This window comes from Mesoplodon mirus, assembly GCF_964341445.2.
Source record: "Mesoplodon mirus genome assembly, chromosome: 3".
Lineage (NCBI taxonomy): Eukaryota > Metazoa > Chordata > Mammalia > Artiodactyla > Ziphiidae > Mesoplodon > Mesoplodon mirus.
In genome coordinates this window covers 174,768,202-174,781,932 of record NC_138978.1, presented here as the reverse complement: position 1 = coordinate 174,781,932, position 13,731 = coordinate 174,768,202, and the positions used below count along the sequence as shown (strand labels likewise).

Genomic DNA, 13,731 nt, shown 5'->3' with positions numbered 1-13,731 from the left:
TCCACCCTGCCTCTACCACAGGGGTCACTGTGAGGATCAAATGCGATAATGCATGTGAAAGTGGTCTGTAAACAGCGATATACCAGAAAAATAATACAAACTTTATTCTTACTACCCTCAGGCTGCTGCTTAAAGCAGCTCCACACTATCCTTGATCCTCTCTGTTGTTAAAAGCCCCTTACTTGGAGCTTCACGGAGCGGCTTCCCAGGTGAAGAGAGGAAGGATACTGGCGGGAAAAAACTAGGCACATTTTTCTTTAAGTACCTGCCCCTATTTTGGTGAATCTGGATCTGTACATCTTATAAATCAATTTCAAACCCCTGTAAGATTGTGGCAGCATTTAAATCTGGTGTTGGAAGGATATATAACATAGAATTTATTGTTCTCGCCCATCCCACTTTGGGTCTAAAGGCGGAGGTAGGTGTTGACCAGCCAGGCTGAAGATTTGAATGCTTCAAAAAGTGATTTATTTTTGCCAGTTCCCCAATGGTCTCTTTTCTTTCTCTTCATGATCTAAGTTTTGCTCAGAATGACATCAAGGGAATGAGAAAACTACCTGTAATTCTTGTTCTCAGATCTGAGATGGTCACAACAGGATCTCTATCCTAGGACTGGGAACAACTGAAATAGCCTTCTGGGGCGTGCTCCCAGCCCTCCTTTCTCTCTGCCTTACACCGTTCTCCTACCCCTGGACCCTGGCGAACCAGTCACCACCATCGTAGCCAGACTGCTGGGAGGTTCGACACTGCCAGCCCCAAGGGAGAACGAGCGACCTCACCAGGACATTTGAAGAAAAAATTTCGAAGCCTGAGGAAGCCTCACGACCAAGTGTTTTCGGGCACACGATGAGGTATGATCTAGTGTAAGATTTCCCCAATACAAGTGATCATAGGACTCTCCAGAAATATGTGTTAAAAGTACAAATCCTAGCCCCAGACCCACCCCGTCAATCTCCCAGGCAGGGCCCAACAATACATTTCCAACAGCAATCAAGTAATTCATATGGTTAGGCAATCTGGGGAAACACTGATCCAACAGAAAAGACCCAATTAGGGTTTTGACTTCACTAATGGCAGCGATGGCTTATTTCTCCATCTATAAAGAAAAGAGGGGGTGAGTTACAACACTATCTGTGTCCTTAGCCTCTCTCAAAGGCTGCCTAAGGTCTCATCAGATTACCTATAGGAAGTCTTTCAGACTATTTAGAAATATTTACAGATGTGGCTAGGTCTTTTCAGCGTGGAGAGCCGTGGGCTAGAGTGGCAGCCACTTCTCATGCCCAGTTTGCACAGTCCCATGCCAGGTGCAGAGAATGGAGATGTGGCCCATCATCTCTGCAAGACATTCTCTGCATTAGTGGAGGTGGACGGCAACACTCATGGCTGCAGAACTGAACCCCTGGAGAGCTCCCCCATGAGCACTAGGTCCAGCAAATGTCCCCAGCTTCCTCATAAGTCTCTGCATGGCCTAGAGAAGTTCATCTACCTGCCACCTGCATCCATGCCCCCTCATCCAACACGTCCCTGACTCAGCTGTGACTCACAGGCAAACACTCTCACGCGTCATCCCACCGGGGCCTCTGCTTTTCAACCCTCCCCATCCTAACTCACCTCTTTCAGCTCAGACTTTTTAATATTGGCTTTTCAGATCACTGAGCATATCTTTAAATAGGATGGGTGGACAAACACACACAACACAAATATCAAAATATACCCATTTAAATTAAAAACCTTTAATTCTCTGGGTTTGTTGTAATTTATCCATAGCAATATTTCATATTATATGCATAAAATCTCCCAGTTCTTTCTTGGGCATGTCTTATTCCCCCTATTCAATGGCAGGGTCCCCATGGACAGAGACCAAGTCTTACGCAAGTCTTATCTTGTACCCCCAATAACACCTAGGAAGGAAGCTCACATGTATAAGCACTTCCTATGCAGGACAGACTATTTAGGGGAGAAGAAACAGAAGGATGTGTTGAGAAAAGCTGGGGTGCCGAGGATGGCCAGCTTTGTCTTTACTTGTCCAGTCAACCTTATCTCCTGTCCACATACCCAGAAATGACTGTTTTCTCTCTCGACTGGAGGCCTGGAGGTCTGAGTAATTTATGCAGCCCTTCAGAGGACAACCTGGTCCCATCTCCCCAGGTTATTTCAGTAACCTGTTATCATCTTTGTATTTTTTATTGTCTGTCTGTAGTTCTGTTGTTTGGGGACTGCAGGTTTCCAATTTTAATGATTCTTTCTCATGGCTCCCTTCAACCTTCACCAAAATCATACATGCCCCTAATAAAAGCAGTATTTTTGGTCTCTGCAGCTGGTGCTATGGGGCTCTTTGGTGGTGAATAGCCTGACACAGTGCTCAGTATAATGAGATAATAGCTACTGCAGCTACCCAAGATTCTCTAAAATTGCCTGAGCAAGTTGAAATCCAAAGCTGGTGACTAAGAAACGATGTTTTAATCATCTTTTCCATCAGAATCGGGGCCCAAAAAGACAGACTAGACCTAAAGCTTTCAGAGGCCAGGGACACCAGCAAGTCTAAAACTCAGCACCAGGGTTATGGCTTGTGTCTTCCAGCCCTTGGAAGTGCCAGCACTGGGCTGAACTGTTCTCCTGGTTCCACTCACACAGGCCAAGGCCACTGTGAAGTCTTTTGGCAGCCCAGTTCTCCCGCAGGCAATGATAACAACTCATCCTTCTGACCCTCACCTAGCCACTTCTTTATTTCATTGCACACATAGGACTGGTTTGGAAATGCCATGAATTAAATGGATACCAGAGGAATGGTACTCTGAGAAAAGGGCCTAGCTCCGGTCAGACAGTTCTGGAGAGACCAAGGAGATGCTGAAGAAGCAGCCTTTTTCAGAGGTTGTCCATGGATCCATAGATAGAGGATGGACCGCTGCTGGGAGCAGAGGGATAGCGCCAAGCATCATTTCCCTCCAGTGATTTGACCCAATCATGTATCCCACCATAACAGTGTGGGATGAAAAGCTTTGACAAAGGTCTGTCAAAGAAGGTGGAGACTGAGAGATACCTAAGGTTAGATGGAGTCAGGGTTTTAGGGCTAAACATTCAGACAAGAAGAAAAAGCCAGTTTTTCCTTGAAGAGAAATGAACATTTAAAGAGTGCACCAACTTCTCATGCCTTGAGTAGGAATCAGCAATTTGGGCTGGGCTCAGGTAGGCAGTTCTTCTGTTGGTCTTGGCTGGGCTTCCTCCTGTGTTTGCAATCAGTTGAGAGTTGATAGGCTGCCAGTTAGGGTGATGGGGGTAACTGGGCCCCTTTCTCTCATCATGCAGCACGCTAGCCCAGGCTCATTCACCTGGTGGTGACTGCAAGTTTCCCAAGAGCAGCAAGAGAGGACAAGCCCCATGCACAAGAACTTGTCAAGTCTCTGCTTGTGTCACATCTGTTATTGGGCCACTGGCCAAGTCAAATCACATGGCCTGTCCCAGATTCAAGGGGTTGAGAAACAGACTGCACCTCTTGATGAGAAGGGAAGAGTGGCCATTTTTCACAATCTATACAAATTACAAAATCCAGAGAGATCTAGCTTTGGGATTTAGGCAAAATCTATCATTTAGGCAAGGGTGGGAGTAGGAAGTGCTCCTTCCTGAGAAAGGAAGGATAATCTCTCTCATCTCCCAAGAGCATCCAGAGTGGCAGCCTGGTGAGGCCAGGGTCCCACACTCAGGTGTCCTGGAATGACGAAGCTGGGGTGGCAGGAACAACTCACGGTAAACGAAGTATAAAACACACAGAAGATCCAGGGAAGTCTGTGAGGGAAGTGGCCCATAGTCAAATTATAATGAGACAATATATTCTTTTCTTCTTAGATTCCTTCTCATTCTTCTCTATTTTGCATCACTGTCTTCTCCTCTTTTTCTCCCTCTTCTCTTTCATGTGTCTATTTTAATCATTTATCAAAAGGCACCTGATGACAAACTAATCAGAGTGCAGAGGGAGGCAGGGCTCTGCGTGTGGCACCAAAACCTGTGGTGAGTCCAGGAGAGGGGAGGACAGGTAGAGCCCTTGATGTCCAAGACTCAGACGTCGCTGTGCCAAAAGAGAAAAAGCAGTTCATGTTCTCAGGATGGAAGAAGAAATACCACTTCGACAGCTCTTGCTTTGCTCCAGCCACTCAGGAACTGTCATTCAGAACAGTACACTGAAGTCATTTCTGTGATTGTCCCACAGGTCACTGTCGCTGAGCTCACCACAGGCCTGATTTCAGTGTAACAACAGTCATTGACTAGTGACTGGGAGGTAATGGGGCTAAAAGGTATACTTTGTCTGAAGCTATCTTCCACTGTCAGTGAACCCCTTCTAACAGGAGTAATCAATTCTGTCTCTAAGCACAGCACAGGAGGTTTAGAAAAGCAGACTGTAGGTATAGGCATTATCTGGAAGTTAGCAGTCCAGAGCTAACTCCCTTTCAGAATTGGAAAAGGAATCCTGGTTTGGCTAAGGAAGGAGATCGGGCAGGATGAACTCTGTGGGTGAGAAACTCCATGTGTGGGAATGTGCTCACACATAGTTGTTTTCTTGATACGTTTCTCAAACTAGTTAGATGGGCACTGAGGTTTGCAATCAGCCTCCCTTAAAGGCTGCCCCCCCCATCCCTTGCCAAAGCAAAGATCAACAAATCTTCCAAGGTGGTGGCCAGAGAAGGTCCCGGGCCTGCTGCTTCTTGGATTTGTGTCTTGTTCCCGTTTTCTGCTTCTGATTTCTAGTCATCCAGAGAGTTGTCTTGAAAACAAACATCAGACCACAAGGGACATCCTGGTTGGAAAGTCACTCTGGGGGGAAGAGCAGGAAGAGCCTGATTAAAGAAACCCAACCCGACACAACAGATGGTTCCCTGGGCAGAGTCCACACCTGTTCAGAGCCTGGCACACCCTGACTTTTAGGGCATTTCATTAGGCTTGTGACTACTGTCCCTAAGCCTTAACTGGTGCTGAAGACAACACACATCTCATGAAACTTAGTCCCATGGCCACAGAATAACTTCTCACCCCTTTAAGGATAACTAAAATGTTTACAGTTCCACAACAGTCAGTGCAGAGGGTGTACCATAAACCTGATATCACTTGAAAGTTCCTTCCCTTCACACAGTACTTTTGGTCATCACAGTTTTTGTTTTGGAGGGGTTCATCATCATGCCAGAACCTTTTTCTGTTCATGTTCTCTCCCCACACTACACACTAAAGAAAACGTCCAGCTTGGAATCATGAAAAACAAAATGGCGGGAGAGGCGGGGTAACTGAGGAGGGGGCATAAGCATCCGGGCTTGGAGAGTGGCCTCTGGAGTACAAGGCACCTAGGAAACCCACATCTGTGACTGTCCCCCAACAACCTCTGAGGTCACATGTTGGGGCTGAGGGATGGAACGGGCTGCTCTTGGCGTTTAGAAAGAAAACAAAGTCTAAATAAGGCCATTTACAGAAGAGACAATCAGCTGGGCAGGGACTGAAAGATTTCCTTCACATATACAGGGCATAGGATAGTTTGCACTCAATAAAACGTCAAAGGAAAAAAGAAGTGAGCTGTCCTTCATGATCACCCATGGCTACTAACCTCGGGAATGTGGACTCTTTGGGGCATTTGATGCAAGTTACAAACCCTCACCCTAAAGGGGATAAGGGAGGGAGAGGAAGGCACATCTAAGCATGCATAGAGCATAGATCGTCTGCACGCAGACCTCAGAAGCCCACCTAAAGGCCTGTGGTAGTAATGACCCCTAGAAACCCTGATGCTAAAACCCCTGAAGCTACTTAAAGCTCGTCATTAATGCCCTCGAATACTCTACACCTACGCACCTGCTACTTCTGCCTTTTTTCAATGCTCCAGGGGCCCACACTCACTTACCTCACCTGGTCCTGGATAGAGGGAAGCGGGGGACAAACCAGCCTGACACCTGCGTTCCCCAAGCAGGAGGACCCGCTCCCTCCACCTGGGCCCCACTAGGCATCTGGGGTAGGGCCCTCCTTCTCAGCTCTCCCTCCTCCCCAGCCCCGCGGCTCCTGGACAGGGATCGTGCCCGCTGACTCCCCGCCCAGACCCCGTGGAGGCTGCCTGGGCCTCACCGTCTTCTTGGCGGGTTCCTTCTTCCTCTTCTTCTCCGAGTTGCTGTGGTAGGGCAGGTCACGGCCGCGGTAGGACGGGCCCCGGCTGAGCTCGCGCTCGCTGTAGGGAGGCAGCGCGTCGTCGGGCGCGTCCTCCTCTTCGCCCTGCGGCGTTCCCTCCTTGTAGGTGGACGGCGGCGACCAGGCGTAGTAGGAGGCGCTGCGCGGGCCGAGCTGCGCGCTCCGCTTGGACGGCGTCTCGAGGCTGCCTCCGCGGCTGGCGCCCTCGGGCAGCGCCTGCCGCTCCACCCCGGCGCCCCGGAACGAGTGGTCGTACTTGGGCGCGGCGCCCGGCGTGCGGCTCACCAGGCGGGGCAGGTGTGCGTCGTCGGGCGGCCGCCGGCGCGGGGGGCTGTAGGACCAGCCGCGGTCCGCGTCGGTCAGGGGCTCCCGGCTGCGGCTCCGCTGCCCGTAGTACTCCTCCAGCGAGCCGTCCTGGTAGAAGCCCCCATGCGCCCGCGCCTCTGAGCGCTCGAAGCGGCTCCCGCCCCGGGCCTCGTGGTTGTTGCCGTCCGCCCTGCGGGACCGCGGGCCGTAGGAGTCAGCGAAAGCCGCCAGCTCGTCCATGGAGATGGCCGGTACCCCGGTGGCGAAGTTCTTCCGCGACAGCATCTCGGATTTGGAGCGCTGCTGGCTGCGGGCAGAGGAGGCGCTGGTCAGTCCAGGTAAGCCGTGCGCGAGGCAGGGAGCTTGAGCGGGGATCTAAGGGCCCCTGTCGTGTCTGGGGCCTCTGTCAGGAGACCGAGGTCCGAACCACGGCTCCGCTCCTGGCTGGATGAATCACCTTGGGCATCTCTCACGCCTCAGAATCAACAAACAACAAGCTCAAGGCGGCCGTGCCCATCTCGAGTGTTAGTGTTAAGAATCAAGATGGGATTGTGTGGATAAAAATACTTCGTGATCTACACGGTGCTGAAACACACGTTGGGCCTTCTTTTGGCCATTATGATGTGACCTCTGGTTGACAGCCTCCTGACTCCCTCCTCACACCCTCAAAGCCAGCGTGGGTGATGTGGGCCTGCAGTACACACAGCGGTGGCCCACGGAGTCCCTGTAATATTTGGTGACAAACAGAGGCCTTTTCCTTCCTCAGAGCCGAGGGCAAGTTACCTCTTGGGGTGGCAGGCAAGAGGGAGCCTGCAGTTGGTTCTCTGAGAGAAAAGCAATATCTACTGCCCCTCAAGATACAGGATAGGTGAGTGGGGAAGGTGCTATCCAGTGGGCACTGGCTACACAAAACTGGACAGACAACTTGGCCGCCCCGCATTCATTGGCCATGTGACCCAGGGTAAGTTCCTTAGCATTTGTAAGTTTCAGTTTCTCCAACTTAAAATGGTACCTCCTTTTTAGAATTATGAGACTCAAATGCAACAGTATAACACGTTTGGCATTTGACCTTTCACAAAACAAATGATCAAAAATGACGGAGGTGGGCTTCCCTGGTGGCGCAGTGGTTGAGAGTCCGCCTGCCGATGTAGGGCACACGGGTTCGTGCCCTGGTCCGGGAAGATCCCACATGCCGCGGAGCGGCTGGGCCCGTGAGCCATGGCCGCTGAGCCTGCGCGTCCGGAGCCTGTGCTCCGCAACGGGAGAGGCCACAACAGTGAGAGGCCCGCGTGCCGCAAAAAAAAAAAAAAAAAAAAAAAAATGATGGAGGTGATGGGTGGGGTTTTTTAGAGGTTATAGGATAAAACATGAGAAGAGCAGAGAAATGTTAGCAAGGTTCATTAAGGGGGCCAGAGTACCCTCTTCAGAGAGCCTTGAGTGATTACTTCTGCACATGGTGTCCCAAGTGTTCCCTTGCTTAATAAATGTGGGAAAGGGATGTTCAACAGAGAGACGTGGCAGGATAACCTAGAAGGGCAGACAGAGATGCTGTCGGGTCCCAGCAGCCTCAGATGCACCCTGCCTCCCAGCTCCTGCCCCCTCACGCCCAGCACCAGCGTTGCCCTGCCACAGCCATCTTCACCTGTGCCTGAAGCTCTCCAGATCCTCTTTGTTATACTCCATGGCCGAGGGCCCCCGGCTCGCCCCGTTGCTGCCTCGCATGACACCTGACCAGTAGTCAGGATTGCTTTCCAAGTCCCCAGACACAGGGAACTGTTTGCTTCGCATCTGATGGTAAGACTGGCGGAAACTGCTGTCTTCCTCATGCAGGGAGCTGAGTTCCGAGATGGTGTTGTTATCTGCAGGGACAAAAGCCCAGGCATGACAGAGCTTCCTACCCATAGAACAGAATGGGAACTCGGTTAACGGCTGAGACTAGAGGCTTTGGGAAACTCCCACCCGAGGGCCTCAATCCTGTCCAGGGTGGGTTGTAGACCTGAACTAGTGGTATTTGTGTTCTTAGCTCAGCAGGAACTGGCTCCAGCTAGAAGCCCACTTGCCTACAGAGAGGGAGGCTTCCTACATGCTCTGTTCTTGGAATAGGAAAACAATTGTTATTGTTCCACCTAAGGCAGGCTTCCCAGAACTTGGGCTCTCTACAGCTGGTCTCCTCCTAATACATCAGCCTCCTTGCTCAAATGGTTTTCTTCTTGTTGTTTAATTTGGTGATGAGCCATGATGATCCCAGGCATGAGGCAAAAGGGGCAAAAAGAGAGAGAAGCCACAGACCACAGGATCTTCCCTACTGTTGGCTGAGTCCCCAGATGGGGCCTTCGGAGTCAGTGCTACACCCCCGCTTTAGAGGCACCCCATTCCAGCTTCCTGCAGTTGTGCCCCTCCCCACAGAGTGAGGAGTCCACAGGGCCAAGGGGGTGTACACACCTAGTGGCCATCCACCCCCCTTCTGGATGTTCATCCAGGAACCTAGACTATCTTCCCCAAACAATACCAAGTCCATTTCCAGGGCCTGAGTAGGCCTCTTCCACTCCCCCAAAGAGTATGGGGCCATGGGTGGCCAGGGCAGCTGTTTGGAGGTGCGGAAAGGAAAGGGGAAGGTTGGGCTGCACTCAGGGCTTCTGGGCCTCCACTTATACTCTTGTCCTAGCCCAAAAATGTAAAGAGGGAGGGGATGGTCACAGCCTTCTCATTTCCTAGGGTGGCCTAAGTAGCTTTTGACAAAAGCACTTGTGAATAAGGACCAGAGAGTCACAGTCTGGAAAGAAAAAAAAGAAAAAAGAAACTATTTATTTATAAAACTTTGAAATGGGTTGAATTTCACATTATTTAAAAAATAAATCTAGCGAATCTATTTGTAATGTAACTGAATCCATTCGTTTTCCAAAAATCCTTTGAACTTCAAACTGTTATCAAAATCAACATTTATAAGGTGTAGGGCCTGGCTGCTGAGCAAGAGGTAAACCGAGATCAGATGTGGGAAGCACAAATGTGTGTCTCAGTTTCCCCTCTACCTCGTCTCCTCCCTATATCCCCAATGGTCCTTAGAGGAGCAGAGAATTTTTGCTGGTTCCCACCCATGAAGGGAAGGGAGGGTCTCCCCCCACAGCATAAACACAGCCTCCTTGTCATGTTTTACCAGGACACAAGGCTGACCAGGAATGCCGTTCAGTTCGGTCATGTGATCAGCTGGTTTTGAATTAGAATCTAATTATAAGCCTTTTCTGCCCCGTAAGGAGAATGGACTAGTCTGTGCCTATTTTAAAGGAAAACAACTCAGATCCTATTGATTAATCAAATCTAGAGCCGTTCTTTTCTTATGATCCTAGCAGACTCCAATCTCCCAGGAACCATACAGAAGAGAGCCTTAAAATGAACCAAGTGTGCTTATTGAAAAGTGACATTATTTATTCAGACCTTTCCTTAAACTTCAGGGAATAATGGACAGTTTTCATTTCTCCAGATACTAAGGGCTAGCTTTGTTTCACCATTCATATGATGGATAGTCCGGGCTGTATGCTGCTCTAAAGTTTCTGCCACAGTGAATATGAACATCAACATTCCCCACTTCACAGGCACCTAATAATGGAACTCTAGAGCAGGATAGGCAAACTTTTTCTGTAAAGGGCCAGATAGTAAATATTGTAGGCTTTGCAAGCCATACTGTCACAACTATTCAACTCTGCCATTGCAACATGAAAGGAGTCATAAGTAATACAGAAGTGGATTGGCATGGCTGTGTTCCAAGAAAATTTACTTGCAAAAACAGGAGGTGGAACATATGTGCCCTGGGAGCTGTAGTTTGCTGATTCCAGACTGAAATATCCTAAGAGCCACCCCCTGTTTACAAGGGGCAGGCGAATGAGGATCACACTGGCTGGGAAATTCATGGGCCTGACCCTGAAACTCCTATTTCTTACAGAATCTATTACTCCCTTGCCGCACCTGAAACTAAGAGACTCATTTTATGATGAGATCTTCAAGAGTGTCCTGTGTCCATGATCCACCCAGGGTTTACTTTACTCTTCAGGAATAGAAGCTCTCAAACTAAAGAGAACTAGATTCCTACTTCATCTCTCTGCAGTTATGGTAATGTCAACCTGCAGGTACAGGAGTGCCGGGCTCCGGTTCTGGCCCCGACACTGAGCACTGGCACTGGTGACTTTCCCTCTCTGCCTCCCTTGCCTCTTCCGTAAAATGAGGGAGGTAGATTCAACAGCCTCAGTCTCTTCCAGCTCCAACATCCTAAAGTCCTATGAGTTAGAAGGCTGTGGTCTTTGACTAGAAACTGCCGCTGCAGCTATGGCACCATCCACAGTTGGCTCCAAAGTTTCTAGTTTAACAAAAGGGCACAGGACGGGAATCAGAAGAGCTGGGTTCTAGTCCTGATCCTATCACTTCAACCCTCTCGGCTTCTGTTTCCTCATCTGTCGACCCAGGCCATCCCTTGGACTCTAAGATTCCTTGGTCATTACCTTATGGCCAGCCAGCCCTTGGAGACCACTTTAATCCAGGCAGACAGAAGACATCACCTAAACTGGGATCCACCCTTTATTTTCAACCTCCGTTTTACACTTTTTCTGTGTGTGTGAGATTCACAGATTTCCTCCATGGGTTCTTTCTCCTTGATCTCTGACTATCTCTGTCTCTGTCCCCTTACAGGGATCCATGACAACACTGTTACAACTAGCTTGTCAAGTGCAGTGACATCTGCATTCCTGACATTCCAATCTGGAGATGGTCTTTTTATAACCAGTGTGGTGGGTGGAGGCAGCAATGGATGCAACTCAGACAGGATGAAATTAGAATTGCAAACTGGGAGGAATATGTTGTCTTTAATCTGAATAAAGCTCCTCTAGTCTGGGACTGTTTCCCCAACAATGCCATCAAGTCTCTCGTTGATTCCAAGGCGAGGAGGGTTCAAAGAGAGAAACGTAGTGACCTCACTCCCAGGCCTGCCAGCACCCTCTGATAATTAGCCTGTCCGTGTCAGACCTGCCCTGTGTTGCCTCTCACGATAGATGGTAATTTGGAATCCAAATCAATCATCAGCTGTGTCAGCTGCAAAGTCTCCAAGGGCTGTGGGTGAGTTAAGGGTTGGGGCCCTGACACCTACAGACTCAGTAATTAAAACCTTCTTTTGACTAGGGGGGCAGTCTCTTTGCTTGCCCCTCAGCCTCTGCTGCTGGGCATCTCAAAGGAATGTAGGCCTCTTTTTTACGAGATTTCTTTGGCAGACTTGCTCTTTCACTTTCACTGATAGGGCACGTCGGGCAGCTGGACTGTCATTCAATGCTAGGGCCTTTCATGTTGGAAAAAACTGATACTCAAGCTTCCACATCCTAAGTCATTATTTTGAATATACTTTAAAGGGAGTAGTAGAGAAAGGCTGTTTTAATAAAATATTTCCAACCCCAGGATTGCATGGCCCCAGCAGTACTGACTGCCCCATGGAGAGACACAGCAGGAACCAAGATGGTACATGATTGCTCTATTCTTTTTTTTTTTATTCTATTATGGTTTAGTGCAGGATATTGAATATAGTTCCCTGGGATTGCTCTAGCCTTCATACCAGAATCCCTTTTTTCTTTCCTCTATGTACTCAAAGCTACTTTCTTTAGGGGGGTATCACCAGCACCCGTACTGGTTCTGACCCTGAAAGCTCAGGCCTGCCCACGTATGGTCACCCCCAAATCCCCTTCAGCACGATGCACAGATCACGTAAAGCTAACAGGTGCTCACATCTGCCTCTCATCCTTCTGGCTGGATCAAACTGAGCCAGCTCCTTCTCGACGTAGTATAGGACCTTCATGGAGTCTCTCTCTTTGTCAGCTTGGATGCGGTAACCTTTGCGAACTGTTGAGAAACAGACAAGAAGGTGAGGTGAAAAAAATCAGGAGAAGGCAGCTTCCATTTATTTTACCAAGTGGAAAACATGGGTCCCACTAATAACAACTCTTTTTGAAATCACCCAGAAATAGTAACCTGTAGTTCTATATATGGAACCATACACGAGATCCCCTTTATCAGATGGTTCCATTAGAATGGAGGATTGGCAGGTAAACAACAAAATTCTATTACAGTATATTTTTAGTCATTTGTTAACCTCTGCTTCCTACCTCCTGACCTCTTACAGCTCTACTTAAAGCTCATCTTCTCAAAGTTTGGGGGAGGACACTCACACTAGAAAAAGACCACTTTCTAGACTAGGGCCGCAGATCACTCTACAGTCTGAGGATCATACCTTCACCTGGTGGAAGCACACGTAGCTTTAAAACAGATACCCAAACGTCAGGGACCTTGACACAGGTGGCCTAAAAGCCTCTAGTTGCTTGGGAGATTGTGCAAAAATTCCATAACTAGGTGACGCATAAGAGCTAATATTAGATTATAGGCTTTATACACATTAATACAAAATAAAATGCAAAATACATGGATTACTAATTATGGCTCCATTATTATCTCTTTAGCATTTTCCTCTTAGGAAAGGGATTACCATATTTTTGACATGATTAATTCAACCTGCTGCTAGGTGGTTACAGGCAGGTGTTATTTTCAGGGCTTAATAAAAAACAAAACTAAAGCATGAGAGATAATACCATCTCCTACATTCCCATCACTCATATTGTCAGGGACAAAGGCTGTTGAAGCCCCATGTCACTTAAGCATCAGTCGAGTCCAATACCAGCCCCAAGGGTGACCAGACGCGGGCAGGTCCAATCTTCACAGATAAGAGAAAGAGAAAACAAGAAAGAGTGAAAGGAATGGGATGGGAACAGAACAATAAGGGTAATAGACAACACTTAACTGGGCACTGAAATGTGCGAGGTACTGTGCTAAATGCTCTACATGGACATTGATTCCTCACAACTACGTAAGGAAGTTAACTGTTAGTAGCCACATTTCATGGTTGAGGACACTTTGGCTCAGAGAGGTTTTATAACTTGCTCAGGAATAAGTGGTAGTTCTGGGACTGGAACCTTGTAGTCTGACTGAAGCCCAACCATACTGGGCATCTTGCCTCTCTGGAGTCTAGGAGCAGAGACAGTATGGAGAGATAGGAGGGGAAGACAAAAAGGAAGAGCCCAGAGTAGAAAATGTTCTTAGGTGTGCCATAGGCAGTGTCATCTGAGGCACGGTCCTACCTTACAGCCCGTCAGGACTGTACAGTGGGATGGAAGCAAATGACCCACCTCCAATATTCTCTGTTCCCAGAGTAGGGCAAATACCATAAAGAAACCATATGACTGCATGCAC

General features: G+C 48.6%; 1 protein-coding gene across 2 annotated transcripts in view; it reads right to left on the bottom strand.

The window, feature by feature from the left end:
• Window positions 1–1,762: 1,762 nt before the first annotated feature.
• ILDR2 (immunoglobulin like domain containing receptor 2) overlaps window positions 1,763–13,731 on the bottom strand; it is a 58,725-nt gene continuing 46,756 nt past the window's right edge. For both annotated transcript variants that reach the window (XM_082614229.1, XM_082614230.1), the window contains 4 exons: window positions 12,217–12,330; window positions 8,102–8,318; window positions 6,094–6,766; window positions 1,763–4,806 (listed from right to left, as the gene is read on the bottom strand). In XM_082614229.1, the coding sequence (XP_082470355.1) occupies window positions 4,771–4,806; window positions 6,094–6,766; window positions 8,102–8,318; window positions 12,217–12,330 (1,040 nt within the window). In that variant the 3' untranslated portion in view covers window positions 1,763–4,770. The remainder of the gene's footprint in view (window positions 4,807–6,093; window positions 6,767–8,101; window positions 8,319–12,216; window positions 12,331–13,731) is intronic.